Source organism: Hipposideros armiger, unplaced genomic scaffold (assembly GCF_001890085.2).
Source record: "Hipposideros armiger isolate ML-2016 unplaced genomic scaffold, ASM189008v1 scaffold_938, whole genome shotgun sequence".
NCBI lineage: Eukaryota > Metazoa > Chordata > Mammalia > Chiroptera > Hipposideridae > Hipposideros > Hipposideros armiger.
The window spans coordinates 53177-78891 of NW_017732288.1; the positions used below are offsets into that span (position 1 = coordinate 53177).

At 38.4% G+C, this 25715-nt stretch overlaps 1 protein-coding gene across 7 annotated transcripts in view; it reads right to left on the reverse strand.

Moving 5' to 3' along the window:
• NPHP1 (nephrocystin 1) overlaps positions 1–25715 on the reverse strand; it is a 58457-nt gene that overhangs the window by 15490 nt on the left and 17252 nt on the right. For 5 of the 7 annotated variants that reach the window (XM_019630740.1, XM_019630737.1, XM_019630742.1 and 2 more), the window contains 10 exons: positions 25051–25151; positions 24676–24718; positions 23739–23826; positions 22320–22414; positions 20201–20329; positions 12494–12568; positions 10690–10800; positions 8290–8372; positions 5710–5786; positions 4804–4903 (listed from right to left, as the gene is read on the reverse strand). In XM_019630740.1, the coding sequence (XP_019486285.1) occupies positions 4804–4903; positions 5710–5786; positions 8290–8372; positions 10690–10800; positions 12494–12568; positions 20201–20329; positions 22320–22414; positions 23739–23826; positions 24676–24718; positions 25051–25151 (902 nt within the window). The remainder of the gene's footprint in view (positions 1–4803; positions 4904–5709; positions 5787–8289; positions 8373–10689; positions 10801–12493; positions 12569–20200; positions 20330–22319; positions 22415–23738; positions 23827–24675; positions 24719–25050; positions 25152–25715) is intronic. The other 2 variants (XM_019630738.1, XM_019630739.1) reach the window with 2 other exon arrangements.

A 25715-nucleotide genomic window follows, 5' to 3' on the forward strand; every position in this document is an offset into this window, starting at 1 on the left:
TTAGTATATTAATCCTTTATTGTCATTCGAGAATGAGGATTTTGAAAGAAAAAGAAATGAATCACAGCGATAATAGGCTTCCAGCCTGTTGACAGAGAACAGAATGAATGTGACTCCTATGATGGTGCAGGAAGCAATGGACCCACATGGGTAATTTGTTTCATAGAATTTAAATAAGTATCCTTAACCACTCTGTAACCCCTGCATTTCTAGAAACATCCAAAAGTGCAAGACACTTATATTCATACATAGCATTTGGTACACAAAGTTAGAAATCATCTCTTTTCAACCCTGTTTAAATTCTTATCTTGATTCTGATTTCTATATCTGACCCAGATTTCAAAGACTGGTTGCATTTAAGTGACCCTGATGCCTCCATATGCCTTCCCAGTGTTCAAGCTGTGATTCCCAAAGACCGTTCTATGTCCTTCCTCTGGTCAATGGCCCATGTGGGAAGTGTTTCAGCTGAATGCTCAAACTCATGTCTCACACTGAAGAACAGCCATTGATTTTGCTAAGAGAAGGAGTGGAAGCTTCCTTCCATTTTACCCTTTCCTTCGCTCACAGACTCACTTGCTCACTGTCTGGCAGGCATCAACTCCAGCTTGCTCCTCCTACAGTGCGGGCATTGCTTTCCTTCTAGTATCTCCTCACAGCATGAGGCAATGCTGCTTGCTCTTTATTGGTGTTTTCTTCACGGAAATCCTCTGATTAGATGACTAGAAAGCTCTGAGCTACAAAAGGTTGGCTAACCTGAAGAAGTAAAAATATACTTTCTGCCCTCACAGATAGACCAACAAACTCTGGTGGCAGAAGTGCAACACATGTAATAATGGGCACCAGGCAAGTAATTCAATTGCCTCATTTATTTTTAGCAACAATAAAATGGAAGTGAAAGAAAAAAAAGATGGAATGCATAAAGAAGGCAAAGAAAATAAACAAATTTATACACACACACAGCCTACTCCTACAGACCAGTGTTTCTTGGTATTCAGAGCTCAGGCACTGGGAGTCTGAATCTAAATTCAGGGCTTTCCCTCATCAGTGGCCTTTGGACAAATCATATCAACTTAAACGTCTTTGGAAAATAGCTCCAAAATTAGAGAGGCAAGTCTTGGTGAAACTGAAGGATCTATTTACTCCCTCTTTTGTCTCATGCTGAAAAGGGTCACCATGATTATACTGTCTGCAAAATCAGACCTGTGGGCAGAACTCTGTTGCTATTTCTTTGGTAAAGGAGGTGAGTCTACATTAGTCACTGCATCTTCACAGGTCTCCCGACACCCAGTGGTACTCACATATACACCTGCTGGCTGAAGAGAGGGCAGTAGAAGGCCAAATAGCAAGAACCTGGGTGAAAATGGGCACTAATGCACACTCAAACTGGGCTTCCCACCCATGGCCCTGACACCACTGTTGCATGTCCCCTGGCATAATGCAAAGAGCCTCTGTCCTTTCTCCTTTAAATGGAGAAGTTTGGCTAAACCAAAGTGAAGTTCATAAGTCAAAGAAGAGTGGAGACAGAGGTAGGAGGTACTTTTCAAGGAGAGGAGGAAGGCTGACAGTATCATTTGCTGCCTTCTCAATCCACTGAAGACGGTGGTCCAAGGGAGAGGAGACTGAAATGGATCAGTCTTGTTTTAGTCTCCACCTCCAGGGCATACAGGTTCAGAGCACTGATGTCTGAAAGCACCCATGTTGGTGCCCAACCTTTCACCTGGAACCTACAGCACAACCCTCACAGCACAGCCCCTGGCACTGCAACAACCCTGGGTCCTCTGGCTTCGCTGCATCCATGGCCTGGTTTCTGTGAGATGCAGCCTGAGCCTGGGTCCCACTAGCAGGGTACCCCAACCCCCACTTACACTACCGGGAGTATATGTCCTCAGACCATACGAAGTGGAGTGGCGATTTCAAGATAGTGGTCAAATCTCTCTGTGGGTTACAGGAGGAGAGAAGAGCTCATACCAAGACAGGGTTAAGGCAGGGGAGGCCCGGGCATAGCAAGAGGCCGAGCAGAGCCCCTGAGATGTACTTCTACACCAGGAGGAAGCTCTCTACCTTGAAATTACTTAACATTTTTGGTGCCTACTGTGTGCTATAATCAAACAAGTGCCCCAGTTCCTCAAGTCTGGAGGGCAAGGACTCAGGAGCCTTCTTTATGAGCCTAGCCCCAGAATATTCACTGCCTTGGAGAAATGGCCCATCTATTCAACCTCTGCACTATCCAGTCAGATTTGATCTCTAGGTTGTAAAATGTATCTGCAAACCAGTATTTGTGGTCAAAGAAACCCTATTAAGAGCTATGCTGAAAGACATGCTGGGGAAAGCTCTGGGAGGCTTATTAATGGTGGGTAGTAGGTGTTAGAAAAGAAGGAAGAATAAGGCCAAACAGGATGTTGGCTTTTCTTTACAAAGATTGCTACTGTGCTTCTTGTTTTTTAATCTTGAAAAATAACAATTTTCCAAGGAAAGGTTGGCAAAAAAAAAAAAAAAAAAGAATGTACAGGCTCTATGAACATCCAAGGAGAAAAAAAGCCAAGTGAATGAATAATACCCAATTATTAATGGTTACTGAAAAATTTAACTGTTAATACTATAATTATAAAACACATTGCAGTTTTAGAGATAAGAACAAGGGATATCTAAACTAAGAGAATTACCTAGAATGGGAAAAGCAACCTTTTAGAGGAGTAGGCCGAGTTTTTATTTAGGAGGAGGAGACATATTTAAAAACTTATTGTTAAGAGTGATGTCAAATATTATCTTACTTCTTGATAACTGCAACAATGAGCAGGTTGTGGTGGGAGAGTCCAACTGCATCAGTTTTGCCCCCGTCCCGTGTTCCCCCTCCACCCGTGTCCACTGAGCCCTGTGTGCCTCCATATCTTCATGTCTTCACACAACACATCTCCCCAGTCCTTCAAAGCCTATATGCGCCTTGATCTTTCTAGCTACATAGCACATCTTCATTTGGACAAATCTTATGACATATGGCACCAACTACCTGGCACTGTATTTGCATTTATCTATACATATAATCATTACAGTAGTCAATAGTTGTAGCTCATACTTACTGTGCCATTCATTATAAATATTAGCTAGGTGTTTTATATGTTTCTTTTTTTCATCAAACCTAATCTCATTACTGCTTTTGGGGTTGATATTTCTACTGTGCTCATTTTAAAGACATAGACATTGAGACCCCAAGAGAGATGGTTCAATAACTTGTCCAAGAGGTTCCTGAGTTAGAAACTGATAGACCTGGGATTCTACTAGTGTAAAAACTCCCTGAAGAAAATGCAAATCTAAACCACCACGAGATACCACTACTCACTTATTAAAATGGCCAAAACAGAAAAAACTGATAATATCAAGCATTGTCAAGTATATGGAATAATTGGAACTCTCATACATTGCTGGTGAGAGTGTAAAATGGTATAGTCATTTTGGAAAATAGTTTGGCAACATCTTATAAAGTAAACAAATACCAGATTCCCCCAGCAACCCCACTCCTAGTTGTCTATACCCATGAGAAATGAACATATGTCCACATACAAAAAAGTCATATGCAAATATTTACAGCAGTTTTCTTCATAACCGCCCAAGCTTAGAAAAAACCGAGCTGTCTCTCAACTAGTAGCTAGATAAACACACTATGGTACATCCATCAAATACAATACAGGCACACCTCACTTTATTGTGCCTTGCAGATACAGTGTTTTTTACAAATTGAAGGTTTGTGGCAATCCTTGTCAAGCAAATCTATTGGCACCATTTTTCCAACAGGTTCAGATGAGTTAGCACTTATTAGCAATAAAGTATTTTTAAATTATGGTATATACATTGATTTTTAGAAATAATGCTATTGCACACTTAACAATCTACAGTAGAGTGTAAATATAACTTTTACATGCACTGGGGAACCATAAAGTTCATGTTACTTGCTTTATTTTGATATGTGCTTTATTGCAGTGGTCTGGGACCAAACCTGCAATATCTCTGAGGTATGTACTATTTAGAACAAAAAAGAATAAACTATTAACACATGCAATGGCATGCATGAGTCTCAAAAGCATTATGCTGTGTGAAAGCCAGACTCACACGGCTACAAACTATATGATTTCATTTATATGGCATTCTGGAAAATTTAGATGACATTCTGTTGGGAAAGGAAATAGATGAATGGTTGCCTGGGGATGGGGCTTGGGGCGTTGATGACAAAGCAGAAGAGATAACTATTAGAATGATAGACACATTCTGTATGTTGATTGTGGTGGTAGTTATACAACTGTATATATTTGACAAAACTCAAAGAACTGTAAGCTAGAAGGAGTGAATTTTGTTGCACCTAAATTATATCTCAACAAATTTAACATTAAAAAAAAAGTGCACTGGGCTCAGTTGGTTAAGAGCTCGCTCAAGAGTTTGAGCTCTGAGCAACAGCGGTTCGATGCCCAGCCTGAGTTGAGCAGCCGCTGAGCTGCCAACAGGTGGCAGGATGGCTCAGCTTAAAAAAAAGAAAAGTGCACTGAAGATAGGCTCATGGATCAGTAAGCCCCACTTAGTAAAAAATTTCTATATTATTTCTGACCAAATCTATCATTTTCACTAACTAAAAATAAAAGAGTAAGTTAATCTGAATGTTATTACTATTCCATTTCCCTCCTGATCTTTGGCAGATGAATTAATGAGGAAAAAAATAACCAACAAAAGATGACCAAGCAGAAGAAGCCAAAAGCAAAGATGATTTACACATGCTGAGTGACCCAAGTTCACTGAACAAGTGAAAGCCATACCAACCTGAGTATGTCTCTTGATCTTCTGTTCAAAGATCTCAGTTTTACTAGAAGCTGAGGCTCCCTTCTCATCATCATCATCTGATGGAAAACACTCCCATGTGCTTAAAAAAAAGTTTATAAATGTCAAAACTTCAAGTGCTGGGGACAATGAGTATAATAAAGCAAAGTATTTTAATTTTTTTTAAAAAGCATTTTGTTATAATATAACAAAGTATTTTCAGCACCAGAGCTCATTCCTGGAGCTGCCACTATATCAGACACTTCAACAGCATTGCTATTGCCATATTACAAAGAAAAAAAGGGAGTCTAAAAAGCACGTCTAACTTTAGGTCAAACCACCTGCATCCCAGACCCCCAATTCTTTCCTGTTCCAAGAAGGTGGGCAGCAGCAGTACTATGTGTTCTGGGCCATGAAACAAGGAGGGCAGGTCTAAGGAGCAGAGGGGGTGTTTCAATGCTGTCAGGCTCTGAGCCACACGGGGCAAGGACCACATCTGTCTTACTCTCCATTCCCCATTATGTGGTACAGTGCCTGGTCAGTGAACACATTAAAAGGTGCTCAGTATTTCCGGAGGGCAACTTGGCATGTACATCACAACTTCAAATGTCTACACCAGCTGACTAGTGATAGGCAATCTCTGACTTAGCCCATTCTATTAATTCAGCTGAGTGTTCAATGAGAAGGAGCAAATGCAGCCTTCTCATGCTTCCTCATTTCCTACAGTAAAGTCTCATAGGTGCTACCAAGAAAATACTCAAATAAAATGATTAAGATTTTAATATGGAATGACATTTTTTAATGTGAATTTACTATTTACATATTAGAATATAACTATCTTCTCTGATGCCTCTTCTATTTGATCTCTAAGGAGAGGAAGGAAAGCAACCTGTAAGAGCTATACTATACCTCTTCTGGACACTGAACGGTCCACTTCAACACCTTTTTCATAAGGGGTGCCGCCATTCAGGAAGAGCTCATAAGTCCTACAAAAGAAGGGTATGCTATGACGAAAACCTGTGATGGATATTTTGAAACACAGATAAATTTGCATTTTATTTGTGTTTCATTGGTAAATGAGAATTAAAGTTGTTGATCCTTGTGTGAGGTATCATCTCAGTAAATAAAATTGCTGTCTTTCTTAACTACAGGTGGTGCCAAAAAAATGTATACATATTTTAAGAAAGGAAAACTGTATTAAAATTGTAATACTCAATATATACCGATAACAAAAGATGAATACAAGTCACGTTTGACTTCTGCAATTATAAGAGGTTCTCAAAGTGGTTACCATCAGCATCCAGACATTTCTGATTACGGCAAGTTACTGTTTGAGCAATGTCGACCAAAGTGTCCACTTGCATACATTTTTTTGGTGCCCCCAGTCTTAACAGCAGAAATATATTCTTCCACATTAAAATGAGAAAGATTAATTGATGTCATTAAAGTATTTTGACTCTAATAACTTGTTATTTAAAATGCATTTTTAAAATATTTTGAATCAGCATTTGAAATGAAGCCATTATGAATTTATATTATTTTTAAATATAAAAGTAACATGTAGATTGTTGTAAAAAGTTTGAATGGCATAAAAATAATAAGTAAAAAATGAAAACACCCTCCCACCCCCCACACCCCACTACCCCTTGTCCTATCTTTTTCTATGCAAATGCAATAAATACATACACACAGTAAGTATCAAAATGAACACATTTTCTTTTAAAGCTGCGAATTGCTAAAGTGTAGAAAGCAGAAGGTAAAAGGCCTCTTTTATCCTATTGCACCAGCTTTCCACTCCTGCTCCTTGGGGCAAGCTCTGGGAACAGTTTACATAAACCCACCGACAGATGCACATAAACACAGTTTTACAGTATACGTACTATTGAGTCACAGTATATGTACGATTCTGCAACTTGCTTTTGTTACATGATTGTATTCATTGGAAATGTTTCTGTATCAATACACAGCCCTCTACCTCATAAAATAATAACTATGACTTCATTTTAGGAAAGATGGAGTAGACACAGCTTTCCTTCTCACTAAGTACAACTAAAAACCCTGAACATTACTAAAAATAACCCCTCCCCAAAGTCTTAAGAAGTCTGGGCTTCTACGTTTACAGGGTGGAGTGAGGAGCTGGGTAATAAAGCACCCCTCCCCCCTCACTGGGTGACATCAGAGCGCTAGTGTGGCCAGGGGTTTCACCTCTGTGTTGTGGTAAAGACGGTCATGTTCACCCCGGCGGTATCAATAAAGGTAGGGGGGAGCGTTATCTGAATTAAACCTTTAGGATTAGGCTATTGTAAACCCCCGCCCCAATTTTAAAGTTGGGGAAAACTGAGGTTTGGAAATATTAAGGAACCTATCTACAGGTACATACAGCAGGGACCAGAGCCCTGAATTTTATAATTGCAAATCTGAGATCTTCGTTGTCATCATCTTGCTGACGTCCCCTTTGTGTCTGAATTTCTTGTTTATATCCTAGACTTAGATTTCTGTGTGTACCCATTTTAAAATATAGATTGTCTTCTCAATTTTTGAGAGCTCTTTTTACATTAGGGATATATTGCAAATATTTGCTACCTGTCTGCCTTTTGGTCTTAAGTTTTAAATTTGTTTACAGTGGCTGCCAGGACAATTTCAATGTTCCACATACAGAAGAAAGGTGGAGTCACAGAAGACCTGGGGACCCTGGACTTAGCTTTCCTTCTCTTTGGAGAGAATGAGGCTCTATTTCAGCACTGTGAAATGTGCTAATCCCACAGTACATTATTGAAAGGTCATTCTCAGCAAACAGCTGGTACAAACATGTTTTAAAATCCTTTTTTTTTAAATTTCTTATTTTTTGGGAGTTAATGTTATTTTATTATTTTTTTTTTATTGTTAGTTTCAGGTGTACAGAACAATGCAATAGTTATCCTTTTCACCATTCACACAGAAACAATCCCCCTCCCCTATCTACTGCCTTCCCATTCCCGATATCATACTTATCTATTACAATTCCATTGACTCCATTCCCACACTCTACTCCATGTCCCATGACTATATGTATATATAATTATAGTTGACATACATTATTATTCAACATCAGCTTCAGAAATCCAGTGCGGTGGTCAGGCCTCTACACTGACTATGAAGTGGTCTCCCTAACAAGACATGAATCCATCTGGCCCCCTAAAAAATATTTACAACATTATTGATTATATTCCCTGGCAGTATATATTGATTATATACTGTCTTTTCTATCCCTGAGGCCACATTGTAGTTTTTCTATTGTACATGTGTTGCTTCTTCCTCCCTAGGATAAAACTGTACATGCTGTTTTCACATACTACTTAAAAGAACATTAAAATCAACATTAAAAGCCCTTTCCCCAAAAGTTATTGAAATGCTAATAGAACATACATTCTGTAAATCTGAGGTATCTAGATTTTTAAAAATGAATTTCTACAAAATTACCTATTGGGAAGGAATACATAGCCAACTTACTTTGCTGGAATAGGAATTCCACTGGCATCAAAAAGTTTAAGAAACACCCAGCCACAACTTAATTCTCCTCTTTCACCGGTTGACTAGGAAATAAAAAAGTAGATGAAACTTAATGTCTGAAACAATCAAATTTATAAGCATATACCAGGTCCTTTTAAAGGAACAAAATTAGTATTTACCTTGAGAACTAAAAAATTCTTCACAAGAAAATCAAGTGAAACAGTGGAGTCCCTTTGTATTTGTAGGCCAGATGGTAAAGTGAAAATCCCATCATGTTAAATTGCTCTTGAAAAGCCCTAGACCTGATGTGGCAAATGTTGAATGGTGTATGTGGTGGAAGGAGCTCAAATCACATCAGTAGCACATGAGATCATTAAGCCGTGTCTCACTGAGAGACGGAATGAGCACGTTAAACCACTCAAGGGTCTTTCTGCTCAGAACTTAACCTACCGTCAACTGTGAGAGGCTACTGGGGCTCACTCGGGGGACCTGCTCATCTCCCGTCCTACTCACCCACAATACATATGGATGAATTTGCATTAAAGAAATGAAAAGATGGTGTAATATCATTAATGTAAGGCTCCTGGGGTTACCATGAGGCCAAGTATATATATTACACCTTTCGAGCTATTAGAATATGGAGGTATATAATTACTATAACAGACCCACACCCACTAGCTCAATAGTTTATATGACGTTAAGTTACTCCAAGTTTCTGGTGTTCCCTTTATTAAAAAAATCAGGTCCCTTAATTAGAATCCTCACACAAGGTTAGGACAGAGGGAAACTGCTATAGCGGAATGCCACTGAGCATCTTCTATCACTTTCTGCAAAGTCCTATCCTTTCCACATCTTCATTCTTTAAAAGCACTGGAGGTCACTCTAATCCTAGCTATTAAGACACAAATGAAAACTTCTGAGTAGGCCTGAGGAAAATTATTTTAATGGGAATAGATTGGTTTGCTTTTTTCATCTTCTAAACTTTTGGTCATATTTAAGAGTATAGAATATTATGCTAAGTGAAATAAGTCAGACGGACGGAGAAAGACAAATACCATATGATCTCACTTATATGTGGAATCTAAAGAATAGAATAAATGAGCAAACTAATCAGAAACAGTCTCAGAGATACAGAGGAAAAACTGAGGGTTACTAGATGGGAGGGGGGTGGGGATGAGGGAGAAGATGAGGGGATTAGAAAGAGCAAATTGTAACCACAGATTGCCATGGGGTTACAAAAGACAGCTTAACAGGGGTAGTAGATTGGGGGTGGGGGGTTATCACTTTGTGAGGGATGTAAATCTCTAACTATTACATTGTTTTGTACACCTGGAACTAATTAAAAAAAATTATAGGTAATAGTTATTGAATTGTGGTGTACTTTCTCTAGGCATAAATTGTATATTATCTTCCAGATGAGCTTTAGAATTTGAGGTATGGCTTCACTGCCACTGTTTAGTTTCAGTATATTTGCAGCTTACATCCAATTTGAGGTGGTTTTTCTTCTTTGAAAGAGGTCTTTTGTTTGTTTTTGTTTTGTCCTAAGTCACTAGAGAATAGTAAGCTTCTCTGGTGTTGTACAGTAATGTATCATTTGTTTTTCCTTTTTATCTTTGACCCCATTTCTCCCCCCACCCCACCCCTATGACCACCAATCTGCTGTCTGCATCTATGAGTTTCTTTTGTTTTTAGATTCCACATATAAGTGAGATAATATGGTATTTGTCTTTCTCTGTCTGACTTATTTCACTTAGCATAATACTCTCTAGGTCCATCCATGTTGTCATAAATGGCAAGATTTCCTTCTTGTTTATGGCTGAATAACATTCTATTGTATATATGTACCACTTCTTCCTTATCTATTCACTCATTGATGGATACTTTGGTTGCTTCCATATCTTGGCTATTGTGGATAATGCTGCAATGAACATAGGGGTGCCTATGTCTGTTCAAATTAGTGTTTTTGTTTTCTTCAGATAAATACCCAGAAGGAGAATTGCTGGGTCATATGGTAGTGCTATTTTAATTTTTTTGAGGCACCTCCGTACTGCTTTTCATAGTTGCTGCACCAATTTACATTCCCACCAACAGTGCACGAAGGTTCCCCTTTATCCACATCCTCGCCAACACTTATTTCTTGTCTTTTTTATAATCATGTGGGATATTTTGTTTTTACTTGCATTTCCCTAGTGACTAGTGATGCTGAGCATCTTCCACACTTTAATTTTAAATGCTACTGAAAAAGCAGGATATGTAAATTAGAATCACTGCCATTTTCATTCCTCAAGGATTAAAAGCATATGAAACATAAACATCTCAATTATTTGACTTGTAGATACAGGCTTAAAAAAAAACTTCCCTTTTAAATACATTAGAAAGTTTTTCTTTCAACCGACATACATTGCGAATATAAGAAATTCCAGGTTCAAATAATATTCCAAGATCTGGAGATAAAGAATTAGACCTGAGGAAACAATCACCATCAAGTAAGCAGGGCAAGATGCCGGTAACCTGAAACAATAAGAAAACAAAGTTACTAATAAAAATTTAAACTGAGAGGGAGGTTTCAGCTCCATTCACCTATAAATGGTTTATGCCTTTGCATCATAGGTATTTTAAAGGAAACAAAAAGCAGATGGATTGAACTCATCTACATCAAGTATTCGAAATTTAAAAATTTAACTTTGTGTTAAAGGGAAACTTACCTTCACTTACCCTTTGCATAGAGGACAGGCTAATGTGAAACAAATACTATGCCTAAGTCTCCAGAGGTGGACAAAAACATTTGCATATGTAAGATATTTGTATTAACCATTGATTGTTCTTTGTAAACAGAACTAAAATTAAAGACTTCATACAAACATTGGTCAACTTTCCTGAGGCGTGCCTTGTGAATTTCTCTTTCCCTTCCTGTTTGCTCATTCCATTCCCTCTCCCTGCACAACCACATCCTTCTTTCCTGCCTTAAAATCCCACCCATCCTTCAAGGTCTAGATTCTCTTCTACAAAACCTTCCTGAGCCTATAATTAATTTCACCGTTCTCTGTGCTTCCACAGCACTTGGAGCTCCATAACAGTCACATTCTGTCTTTGTGATAGTTATCAACAGTGCTACATTGGGCTACACTAAGAATTAAATGAGATAACACACACAGTTAGAGCTCCATAGAGATATTGTTATTATATGTCTATATGTTTTTTCTCTATAATCATGTAAGTTCCTATAATACCTAGGGAGAATGACTCACACCTAACAGATTCTTAATTTTATTCAACAAAGTAACATATACTTATTATATATCCTTCCACATTAGAAAATTCTGCCCTAAACACTTTACATACACAGAGATGCCATATCAGAATTGTGAAGTATTGTGCTTAAATATAAGCAGTAGGGTGCTTAGAAGACCACAATGGACTTTCAGGAGTTGTACTCTAGACATGTGTGGCTACATGCAGCACACAAGCACAGTGGCTGGGCCTTCTCCACATCCAGTGCCCTCGCACTGAAACTTTGTCTTGCTTTAAGATCTCTTGAAGCCATAGAGGAAGTTAATGAAGCTTCTTAGGGTGCAGTGATGCATGGGAGCTAGTGTGGGAGAAAAGTAAATATTAAAGCAATGAAAACTTGGAGGAAGAAAAAACTTAAGTAAAATCAACTACAGACAACTAATCTTATCAACAGAACATAAATATCTTCGTCTTCACGGCCCCTACGTAGTACTGACTCAGTGGTGTGAAACCACCAAAACTTATTCTGGTTCTTCTTGTCCCAGTCTTGGCAATCCCTTGGTGTGATGTACCAGTACCCTAGACGTCACCCTTGATTTCATCTGAGGAAAGTACAGCTCTCACTAACACAGTTGGAGATTTCATTTTTGAAAAACACTTCCTAAATGTTATTTTTTTGTTTTCGTTTTCCATCAGAAGGCATTTTCTAGAATTGAACCCTGAAATCCATTGAATGAGATGATTCATAGATTCCTATAACTTTGGTGAGTCAGAAACATGAGTAATTTTTATCAAAGTCCTCAAAGAACATTAAATAATCAATCTAAAGATTCAAATATGACCCCATATATTCTGTACTAAACATGTTATTTCATAAATATACTTTAACAGCCTCGTCTTAGAAATCAATTGCATAACACTTAACCGGTAAAAGAAGTTCATGTTTATTTCATTCACTCAGCAGATGACTCACCTGGGGAGAAAACGTCCATGTTTTGGGTTTTTTAGGTTGCCATGTGGCTCTGACTGTATGAATGTTGCTCAGAACCTGAAATGAGATTTTCCCATTTGAAATCATATAGAAAGCTCTCTGAAACATCAGCACTTCCATGTCCCTAACAGTTAAAAGTGGCTATACTGGGTAGAACAGAGGGAGAAGGGCTCTTTCACTTCTTTGTGCAATTCTGTAATTTCTTTTCTCTCTTAACAACAAGTACATACATAACTTTTAAAATGATTAACAAAAAACAAGTGTTACAGCACTTATTTATAAAACAATGAAGGAATTAATAAAATGAATTCAGGCTCAGATCTTTGTGCTAGTGATAAACTATATTAAGTGAAATATTTAATAACTGAGATAGGTTTACCAGAAAAGTAGGTGAAATTTCAGGTACTGACGACCTTTTAAGAAATGTGACCCATAAGAGCATTTGAGGTATAGTCTATTACCCTGCCCCTAAGACAGACCATGCGAACAGCTCAGATACACAGTTTAGTTTTCTTTAAGATCTCTAGGCCCATAAGTTATATTCTTCCTGAAATCTCTTATAAAGTGCTACAGCAAGAAGTTAATCCTACAATATACATAAAACAATGAAACATAAAAGGAGCAAAAACTGTAAAAAGAGTTCAGATTCTATAAAGTCATGGCCAAAATGGACATCTTCCAAAGGGATAGATAATATATAATTTTTATTCTTGATAAAAATATTTAAGTGTAGCACTTCTAAAACTAAGCCTTAAAAGTAATTATATATTATCCCAAACATGTCATATTAGGTCAAATTCAATTCACTGCCCTCGAGGTTTCTACTGGTAGAAGCTAGGAGTATAATATAGGTAGCCAAGTGGGTTTTCCACATAAAGTCCCCATTACCTTCAACACCTAATATATATGAATTTCACTTAAACTCTGCTTAAAATAATATATTTTCAACCTGGACTCCTGGAGAACAAACTCCTCCTAATTATTACCTGCTGTTTAATGTGAAACTGCATTTTATTTATTCTGAGCTCCCAGATAAGAGGAGAGTTTGGAACTGAATATTAGAGAAAATGATGGCTGAAAAATCCTCAGATTTGGCAAGAGATATCAAACTATAGATTTAAAAAGCTGAACAAATCCAAAACAGGATAAACCCAAAAAATCTATGCCAAGATATAGCATAAACCTCTGAAAACTAAACAGAAATATCTGGAAAGCAATGAGAGAAGAAACAGCTCAATTAATTGATAGGGAAACAATTCAAAAGACAGTGGGAGGGGGGCCAGCCGAGTGGCGCAGTGGTTGAGGGTTGGCTTGGGACGCCAGAGGGCCCCGGTTCGGAGCCCACATATGAGGGCCAGTGACACTGCCCTCTACAACAACAACAACAACAACAACAACAAAAAGACAGTGGGTTCTCATCAGAAACCACAGAGGCCAGAAAAAAGTGGCACGATATTTGTCAAATGCCAAAGAAAAGAATTGTCAACCCAGAATTCTATATTTACTGGAAATATTCTTCAGGAATGAGAGGGAAATGAAACATTCTCAGATAAAGAAAAACTAAGAGAGTCTGCAGCCAGCAAGCCTACCCAAAAAGATTAAAGGACATTCTTTAAAGAGGAAGGACTCAATAAAAGAAGAAATCTCTGAATATCAGGAAGGAAGAACAATGGGAAGAGTAAAAATAAGGGTAAGTACAACTCATTTACCCTTGAGTTTTCTAAATTATGCTTGATAGTTCAAGCAAAAATTATAATACTGTACAATATGGTTCTCAATGTATATAAGGGAAATATTTAAGATAATTATATTAGAAAGGAGAAAGGGTAGAGAGGAGTAAAGGGAGGTAAGGTTCCTATATGTTATTCAAACTGGAATAGTGACACTAGTAGACTATGGTAAGTTGTGTACGTAAAAATAACACCTGCAGCAATCACTAAAAAAGCTATAAAGAGAGACCCACTCAACAACACTACAGATAATTCAGAATGGAGTTTTAAGAAATGTTCAAGTAACACACACCAAGGCAGGAAAAGAAACAAGAGGAACGAAAAAGAGGGAATAAACAGAAAGAAAAAATAGCAGACTAATGATTTCAGACTCCTCTCAGTATCTGCCTGCTTTTAGATGCTTTGCAGTGCCTTCAGGGAGATGCTTTTTGTATATCACCCAGAATTTACAGCTGTCACCGCTGGGCAAGTTGGTCTGAGAAGAGCTTACTCATCCATTACTAGAAGCAGTGTCTCGTTAGTTTATATTTTCTTAAAGATTTTTTTATTGGGGAATTGGGGGAGGGGGACAGCGTTGGGGAATTGGGGAAGGGGAACAGACAGGTAGACAAATTGCTATTTTGTTCTTCAGTCTAGTTATGGAGGACATAGCTTCACTGGACCATGTTGGTATGATCATTGTGCTCTTCCCGGGTGAGGCAATCAGTCGCCAGTCATTGGTTGGCCGCTCATGGCAGCTCTCGCTGGCTGCCAGCCACTCATGTAGGTCACAGCAGCCCACTGCCGCCTCACTGCAGCCTAAGCCATCGCCGGGGACTCACAGCAGCCCAGCTCCAGGTCGAGCTGTTGTTCATCATCTTAGCTGTAGAGGGCGCAGCGTCACTGGCCCTTAATGTGGGATCCAAACCACAGCCTTGCTGCTCAGAGCTGGTGCTCCTAAGCAAGCTCTTAACCAACTGAGCTACTCGGCCGGCCCAAAGAAGCATTCTTAAGTCAATAGCATGAATATCTTTATAACTTCTCAATTTGGAAAGTTAACAAATTATTTTCATAAATTAACTTCTGTTTTTCTGTAAAATAATGTCTATTATTTTGATATGTTATTCAAAATGAAATTCCAATCTTTGCTTTATGTTCTCATCTATGAGAACAGGGAGAGGAATATCAAATTAGATTTAAGGAAAAGAAGGCAATTCATCTTGGTCACTGAGGACACTTACTGGCTCATTTATCGCAGTGTTTTGTGCAGAGTGCGGAAGTGAGGGAGGATCACTAATAACAACACAAGTTCGTTTACTCGTATTTACTCCCATTTCAGATTAAAGGAAGGAAGGCACTTTCCTCATGCCATGAGTTAGTATACTCAGCGTAAGCAAAGCTAAATCCACAAATTCCTCCAGACCTGATCTGCTTTCAGCGTTCCTGATCTCACTGAATGTCACCACTATTGGCACCCTGCTCTCTCTCACCCACTATATCCAATCCATCACCAAATTGTGTTGGTTTTTACCTCTCATCTCTACCTCCACTTTCGTAATCTAAGTCATCATCATCTATCACAGTTACTATGTTCCATGTATTGTTTTAAGTGCTTTATTTATGTTAACTCATTTATTCCTCAAACTGATCCTAAGAGATGTATACCAGATGAGGAAAGTGAGAACAAGGTCAAGTACTCTGCTCAGCATCCCACACTTAGCAGATGGTGGAGCCAAAGCTAATCCTAGGCAGGTTGGCTCCAGTTTTTGTTTTCTTGAAAGCGACACTTGCTTTGACCACCAAATTGTGCCATAGCCCCCAAATGTTCTACTCATATCCCTTCTGTCCTCCATAATCCATCTCCAGAGAGAAGCCAGTGGAGCTAATCCCAAAACATAAACTATATCATGTCACTTCCCCAAGTAATTCTCAGTGTTTTTAGGATAAAGACAAAACTCCCTTACACCATGGCTTACAACGTCCTACACTGTACTCCTTCCTGACATCTCCCATTTCATCCCAATCTGCAGTTCCCCTCACTCTCTCCACTCAGCCCCACTGGCCTCCCAATTCCAAGTCCTTCCCCACCAAGACCTTCACCTGTGCTACTCCTTGGGCCAGGCACACGCTTCCCTTTCTCTTCACCTTGTAAAGGCCTATTCACCCCTCAGATCTCAACTCAAGTATCACGTTCTCCGGAGAAAGTCAAACCATCCACTTGAGAATCTTCTCTAAGGTAAGCACCCAGTGCTATCAACTTCCCTCCAAGCAATGCTTTAGCCAATATTCCACCAATTATATGTTACATGTTCCTTTTTTGTTCCGTTCAAAATATGTTCTAATTTCCCTTGAAATTTCCTTTTAACCTACTGATTGTTTAGAATATGTTTCATTTCCAAATATTTAAGGATTTTTTTCCAGTTATCTTTGTTACTGATTTCTAATTCAATTCCATGTAATCACAGACTGTACAGTGTATGATTTCAATCCTTTCAATTTGCTTGGGTACATCTATCTTGCTGATTGTTCCATATGCACTTAAGAGAACGTGTATTTTACTATTTTGGAGTGAAGTGTTGTACAAATGCCAATTAGATCCAGTTTGTTGATGGTGTTATTCAGTTCTTTTATATCCTTAACTAATTCTCTGTCTGCTTATTCCATAGATTACAGAGAGAGAAGTGTTCAAGTTTCCAACTATAACTGTGGCTTTGCCCTTTCTCCTTTCAGTTCTATCTAAGTTTACTTCATGTATTTGGAAGTTCTGATGTTAGGTGCACACACATTTAGGATTGTTACGTCTTCTTGGTGAATTGTCCCTTTTATCATGCAGTGTACCTTTTTATTCCTGGTAATTGTCCTTGTTCTAAAGTTTACTTTGTCTGATATTAATATCTTTTGAATGCTATATCTTTTTTCATCCTTCTACTTTTAGCCTGACCATATTATTATATTTAAGCTAGGTTTCTTGTACATAGCCTATGGTTGGCTCTCTCTCACTGTGGTTTTAATTTGTGATGCCCTGATGACTTATTATATGCCTCTTAGTTTTTCATATATTTTCTTCTTTTTAAGTGCTTGTTCAAGTCTTTTGCCCATTTAAAAAATTGAGTTACCTTTTTATTTCTTGGACATCCTTGAGTTATTCTTGATTTTAGTGCAAAAGTGTTCAGTATTTCACCATTAAGTATGATGATGCTAACTTTAGTTTTCTCTAATTGCTCTTTACCAATTTGAGGAAGTCCCCTTCTATTCCTAGTTTATTGAGAATTTTTTAAAAATCATGAATGGGTCTTAAACTAGGTCAAATATTTTTCTATATCTATTGAGATGATCATACATTTTTCTTTAGTTCTGTTAATATAGCACATTACAATAATCTATATTCAAATATTAAATGTTGGTTACACAGGTGTGTGCATTTGAATTCCTATAATTCAAATTCAATATTCCCTAATTAGTCATGAAATTCAACTTGCTAATATTCTGTTTAGGATTTTAGTTTCAATATTTATGAGGGATACTGGTCTTATAATTTTTCTTTCTTGTAATGTCTTATCATATTTTGGAATCATGTCTTTCCTGGCCCTATAAAATGAATTGGGAAGGATTTTGTTTTTATGTATTCTTTGGAAGAGTTTGTATAACACTGGTATTATTTCTTCCTCAAATGATTGGAGGAATTTACTAGTGAAGCCATCTGGGCCTAGAGTTTTCTTTGTTGGAAGATTTTAAATTACAGCTTCAATTTCTTTAATAGGATTTATTTAAATTTTCTTATATCAGTTTCAATAAATTATGGTTTTTGAGGAATTTATCTATATCTACATTGTCAAATTTATTGGCATAAAGATGTTTATAATATCCCTAGTTATCCTTTTAATGTCTGCAGGATCTGCGGTGAGGTCTCCATTTTCATGTCAGATACTGATCATTTATTTTCTTTCTCTATCCCTTTTTAAAATTTATTGATCAGTCTTACTAGGCATCTCTCAATTTTACTAATCTTTTCAAAGAATAAACTTTTGCCTTTCTTTTTTTTTTTTCCTAAAGATTTCCATTGGGGAATTGGGGGATGGGAACAGTGCTGGGGAATTGGGGGAAGGGAAACAGATAAGTTGCTGTCTTTTTGTTCTTCAGTCTAGCTGTGGAGGACGTTGCTTCACTGGCCCAAGTTAGCACCATTATTGCACTCTTCCCAGGCGAGGCAGATCAGTTGCTGGCTTCTGGATGGCCGCTCACAGCGGCTTGAGGGCCGCTCACGCTGGTTGCTGGATACACACGATAGCCCATGGCAACCCACTGCAGGGGCTGCAGCCTATGCCATCGCCAGCAACTCACGGTAACCCAGCTCCAGGTTGAGCTGTTGTTCAGCATCTTAGCTGTAGAGGGCAGCATCACTGGCCCTCATATGTGGGATCCGAACCGGGGCCCTCTGGCGCCCCAAGCCAGTTCTTAACCAATGCGCCACTTGGCCGGCCCTTCATTTTATTTTCTTATTGTTTAACTCATTCTTCCTTTTTTAGCCTCTTGAGTTGATAGCTTAGATCACTGATTTCAAACCTTTCTTCCTGTCTAGTATATGCAATTAAACTTCTTAATTTCCATCTAAGCACTGTTTAAGCTATAGCTCACAAACAGATCATTAAGTTTTTAAGAGTCATTCAAATTCTTTCTTTGATAATGGGTAAAAATATTCTCTTGAGGATCAAGGAGGAGTAAAATGCAAAAGGACACGAAGAAATGTTGAAAGATGAGGGTAATGCTCCATATCCTGATTGGGGTGTTGGTTATACAGGGGTGTACATTTGTAAAAAATGCAGTACATGTGTATTGTATGTATACAATACAAGCATCAGTACCTTTTTGTAGGTGGAAATCTAAGGAGTTAACTGCGATATGTATGACAGCATGACATACCTAGCAAGGGAATAGAGCCAGGAGGTAAGCTTATGTCATCAGAACCCATGTGTTTTGCATTCTAGCACATATTATTTTATATACATACACATACATACATACATACATACATACACATATATACTTATACATGCACGTATACATGAACACATACACACATATACATATACAAGGTCTGACAATTAAGTTCGCGAACTCATCCTAGAAAATACTGCTACATACCTCATTGCTGAATAGCACTATTGTCACCTTAGAAGTACTCCCCTTGGGAAGCTATGCACTGACGCCAGTGCCTAGTTCACCCTTCAAAGCAATTCTGGAACTCTTTTTCTGGAATGGCCATCAGAGCTGTTGTCAGATTATACTTGATGTACTGAATGTCATCGAAATGTCTTCCTTTCAATATTTCCTTTATCTTCAGGTAAAGAAAGAAGTCACTGGGGGCCAGATCAGGTAAGTAGGGAGGGTGTTCCAACACAATTATTTGTTTACTGGTTAAAAACTCCTTCACAGACAGTGCCATGTGAACTGGTGCATTGTTGTGATGCAAGAGCCATGAACTGTTGGCGAAAAGTTCAGGTTGTCTAACTTTTTCATGCAGGCTTTTCAGCACTTCCAAATAGTAAACTTGGTTAACTGTTTGTCCAGTTGGTACAAATTCATGATAAATAATCCCTCCGATATCAAAAAAGGTTAGCTACATCGTTGCAACAAGTTCATGAACTTAATTGTCACACCTTCATATACATATACACATGCACATATATACACGTATACATATATTCACACACACATATATGTATATGTACACATATACTTACATATTCATATACACATACATACATACAAACATACACAAACACACACATACACATAAAATAAACACACATACACACACACACACACACACACACACACACACGTAGACATATAATAAAAGAGAGAGACCGAGCGAAAGACACAGAAACAGATGAACCCGATGCAGTACGTGTTTAACATGTGGCATTAACAAAACGTTTTCCAACCTGATGTGAACCGATGTGCTCCTCAATATGCTCACCTTATTACCATCAAACAGACAAAGCCGCACATGTCTGCTGAGAACCTGGATGCTCACTCCTGGAAGAGGGATCATCTTACAACTCCAGAGGGTCAGAATCAAAGAAACATGACTTGGTCTTGACCTAATCTGAGAGAGAAATTAGTACAAAAAAGGTTTACTTTCATGACTTGTAAGACGAATTCATTTTCAAAGCATCTTTTATAAATACTTAAGAATATGTACATAGAATAAAAAAGAATAAAAGAAAAAATTATGCACAGAAATATACACCCACAAGAAAAGTGTCAATAGTATGTTCAATTTAAATAAAAACTTTAGGTAAAGTTTTCAGGTAAATTTTTCATATTTGAAATATTTGCATTTTGAGGTAAATGCATAAAATTTGTAATGAATAGTCAATGTAATCAGATAAAATGTGTGACCTGACCATAGAATCATGGTACTCCAGGTTCATTCACAGTCATTCTTCTACAATGTGGGTAATGTAGTCAGTCACACTAGCATTCATTGTATCCAGCTAGCTCCTCCTTTAATTCCAAGCACTTATCTACATTGTTCTTTGGCTTCTTATACAGATGTTTTGACAGAGAAAATGCACTGACCATGGAAGCAATTATTTAGTTCTACTTCACAGGTATAGTTCAGAATATTAAATAAACTGGCTTTCTGGTCTTATTTAAGAATACCTTCAATTCCTAACATTCTGCTTTGCAGTCATGGGCCTTTCCATTTAAATACTTATATCATTGAAAAAATAAGACAACATGTAAAAGCTTGTCACCTTTTCAATCTAAGAAACGGGAGCTGAATATTTAGCTCTCTGGGTGTAAGTCCATAAATTAAATGCCACTTATTCCAGTACTAGTACACTAAGCAGACCAAATACAGCATCTTTGTTGACTTGCAATAAAGGATACTTAATACTAAGACGTTTCCAGGCAATGCTCAGGTTGACAGGACAAAGGGCACTAAAATTCTGTGCTACCCCTCTCCACAAAACCTAACCACACTGGGTCCTCTTATTTTTCCCTTGAGGCTCTGGGGGAGGAAGGGAGAAAAACTAGAAGGTAAACAGGAAGGGGAGTGATGTGTTGTAATGCAGTTTATATCTGCTAAAAAGTCAGAGAGTAGAATTAAGTATAAAGAGTATTTCCTACTTTAGGGTCGGCCAAGTGGCTCGTTGGTTAAGAGTTAGCTTGGGAGTGCAAGCTCTGAACAGCAGGGCCGCAGGTTCAGATCCCACATGGGCCAGTGACGCTGTGTCCTCTACAGCTAAGATGGTGAACAACAGCTTGACCTGGAGCTGGGCTGCAGTGAGTCGCCGGCGACAGCGTAGGCTGCAGTGGGGCTGCAGTGAGCTGCCGTGAGCTACTGTGAGTGGCCGGCAGCCAGCGTGAGCAGCCATGAGCCGCCGTGAGTGGCCGTCCAATGGTGGATGACCGATCTGTCTTAGCCGGGAAGAGCACAGTGATCACAATACCATCATGGGCCAGTGAAGCGAGGTCCTCCACAACTAGACTGAAGAAGAAAAGGACAGCAACTTGTCTGTTCCTCTTCCCCAATTCCCCAGTAAAAAATCTTTTTTAAAAAAGAGTATTTCCTACTTCAAATACTGGGGATACAACAATCCTTTACTCTAAGCTCTAAGCTATCCCCAAAGAAGTATAAAGTACTACTAGTGTCCTCAATCCTACTTAATTAAAATACTACTACTAATAATAATAATGATATTTGCTAACACATCATGAGCCAGGCACTGTTCTTAGCACCTTCATACAAATAATGTAATTCTCACAATAATCCTATGTTGGAAGTATTATTATTATCCCCTTTTCACAGATGAAGAAATTGAGGCAAAGAACAAGATAGATACATAGTACTATTTCCTTTGTAACAATGGGAGAAGAGAACATGGAAAAGAGAAATAAGATAAAACCACAGTAAGAAACCCAAATTTTGTGTTAGCTATGAAATTAACACTGTTTCAAAATCACAATACAGAAAACATTTTTTCCTGTTTTTTATAATGTATTAATTAATTTACATGTTATTGGTATACCTGCAACCACAACACAATCTGGAAAACTCATAATCCTACAGTAGTAACTATACTTACAGTGCCTGTCTTAGCATTCCACATGAGATCTCTGAAGGCCAGCTGCGAAGGAGCGAGCTCCGGCTGTAAGAAGTAGCTTGCTCGAAACTGATTCCCTGCAAAAATAATTTTTTCTTTGTTTTCTTACAAAGAAAGGAATAAAATTCAAAGCCAAAAATCTATGATGTTATGCTACAAATTTAGGAAACAGACTTCCAAAAGGCCAAACTGCTTGCTAGAAACAGGCTTCCTAAGACAGAGGTACCAACAGAAATTTACACATAAAAAGAATAGAGGAAACATAAGAAGAGAAGCACATAAAAGCTGATCTTAAAAGAGCTTTAAGAAAGACCTGAAAGACTTTTAGGCCAATAACATGGCCCGTGATGATGACGATCCATTCAAATATTTTTGTAAAATGCAGGAAATCTATAAACTCTTTTTGGAGATTTAGAAAAGTATAAAATCACTAATTTTACTTCTTAACACAAAACTACTTTATAGTGTTCTTCCATACTTTAGTCATAAAGAATTCTCATTACAAAATCATAAATTCATTTGTGAAGTCATCTTTGAGTTCATACTCTGTGCCACGTACTATGCTAAAACCCAGAAATACAAATGTGAACAGAAATATGGTCCTGCTCTCCTTTGTTTACAGTTGAGTAGGGAAAACAATTAAAAAATTACGTAAACAAGAGAATAAATAAGATAATTATATGACCTAGACCCATAAAGGGTCCTCAGGTGGACTGAAGCGAGGGGAACTTACATTACTCAAGGCTTCTCTGGGAAAGTAGAATTTAACCTAACACCCAAAGGAAAAGAAGGAGTTGGGCGTTCAAGGGGTGCTGAGAGGAGTTTCTCAGCAGAGGAACCTCAAAGCAGTCCTTTCACAGATAACTCCACAAGTCAGGTATCAGGACAGCCTCGCCCAACATCACTCCTTTTTAAAATAAGCTTATGAATAAACATTGTCAAGTACAAGGAAATCCAAGAACAAGAAGAAAATAGAAAAGGTGAATGGAGATAACTCTTTGGAAAAGTCTTGCTGTGAAGAAAAGCAGAGAAAGGGAGGCCTTGCCTAGAAAGGGACAGGGCTGGACAGGCTGGTTCTTAGAGGTGGGAGGTATTAGGCATGCCAGTACTGCTGATGAAGGGAGAAGCTGGTGGGGGAAGGGAAGCGCTGACAATTAAGAGTCATGTTTCTGGAATAAAGGAAAGAGGCTGGAGCCCAGAACACAGGTAGACAGGCTCGCCTCTGATAGGATCACGGATCCTTCCTCCACTGTCACAGGAAAGACAAGGAAAAGATGAGCGTCAATGAAATGTGAGGTTCAACATCTTTTTAAACAACTTGTTTTGGCTAAAACAAGGAAATTAGATGTAAAGTTTGACAGCTTAACTAAAAGTCTATGGTGGCTGACAGACACCTGTTACCTTCCTCCAGAAGCTGGAAGAGTGTGGAAGGCCTGAACCCTGTAGGAATAGCTCCCATCGTGGTCAACACATCAACAGTGTTTACCTGCTGAAGATGGGAAAAACAAATTGATTTGCTTGTTTTCATTCATGTTTCCTCACCTCTATAATATCCTCTTTATCACTACAGCAAATGCAACCCAAAAAAGGAAAACACAAATGCATAGACATTAATGGACAAACACAGCATTTAATCCCAAATTCCTGAGAAGAGGCCATCACTGAATTCTAGCCTCTCCTAAGGACCTAAACCCCATGCCACCATGCCCTGTGGGCAGACCTTTGTGCTCTGGAACATCCCTGATCAAAATGTTCCTCCTGTCCCACTCCACAACATACGCAATGTAACATGAGTTAATGTCACAAATGATATGAATTGAAGAACTAATGGTTTTTTTGCATATTTGTACACACATACACGCAAGAGCATGTCCATGTAAGTGAGAAGCAGAGTAAAAGGTCAAAAGGATATTTACCAAACTGTTAATGGTGGTTACCTATGGGGGGAGTGGATTTTCATTTTGTTATATATTTTTTTAAAAGATAAGATTATGGATAATTTCTTACTTTTTTGAGCTTTTCTGAATTTTTCAGAGTAACTGAAATTTCACAGCAGTCTTTACCCGAACGTTATAAAATTCAGGCAGAATCAATGAGAGATATTTTCAAGCCCTCAAATCCACTCTTCTTACAGAAAAGACCTAGTAGGAAATGCTACTTAGAGCACAAGCTTACTAAACCAGGAATATAAGTTTTGGGCTCTGTACATTCCATGCTCTGGACCCTGTTTAAGATCCAATGCTATCTTCCAATGTCTCCATCCTGCTTTGAATTTGAACTTTAGCAGAACTATTGGGTAATAAAGTAAGACACCATTGACAAGACATGAGATACCAACCTCGGAGAGAGCTTTTCGGACAGCACTCCAATGAGAATCTGTTCTGGGGGCAAAAGAGCAAAGTGGGTACATAGACAGGTTACGCTTATTCACTCAGGGAACTTCACTGAATCAGCCAACCAAGTACATGATTGTTAGTAAGTTCTGAAAACCTAACAGTCACGAGATGAAACCAAGACAGAATAACATCGCATACTAACAATATGCACAAAATTAAAGTAGCAATGATCCTTTGATACAAGAAGCACTGTTCTCAAACTGCATCCATTGCAAGAAATTCAAGAAATATTTATAATAATAATAATAATTTATAATAATAAAAGTTTCCTAACCCTTTTATTTATTTTGTTTTGACATCCTCTCCCATCTTTTTACCTTTGTTTAACTTCTGCTTCCTCTGCTATCTCATCCCCAACCTCCACATCTTCTTCACTGCCTTCTTCACTTGACTCTTGGTCTTCTTCTTCATGATAGGGCTGAAAAATGATTAAAATACGAAGTGCTATTTTACTTAATCCAAAAATTGACCAATAAAAAGACTTTGAGAAAGACTCAAGTGTAGATGAGAATTTACATGATGGGCATATAACAAATCAGTGGGAAAAAGATTTCACCACATGGTTGATCACTTCACTGTTTGAAAAATTACAAGGATAGAGGTTGAGAGCAAGTTTCATCAAAATAAATCCCAAGTGGAATTTACTTAAATGAAAGAAAAACACAACGAGGGCCGGCCAAGTGGCACGTTGGTTAAGAGCTGGCTTGGGATGCCAGAGTGCCCTGGTTTGGATCCCACATATGAGGGCCAGTGACACTGCCCTCCACAGCTAAGATGCTGAACAACAGCTCAACCTGAAGCTGAGCTGCCATGAGTCACCAGCGATGGCGTAGTCTGCAGCCCCTGTGGCAGTGGGTTGCCATGGGCTACCGTATGTAGCCAGCAGCCAGTGTGAGTGGCCAGCAGCTGCAGTGAGCAGCTGTCCAGAAGCCAGCAACTGATCTGCCTCGCCCGGGAAGAGCGCAATGATGGTGCCGACTTG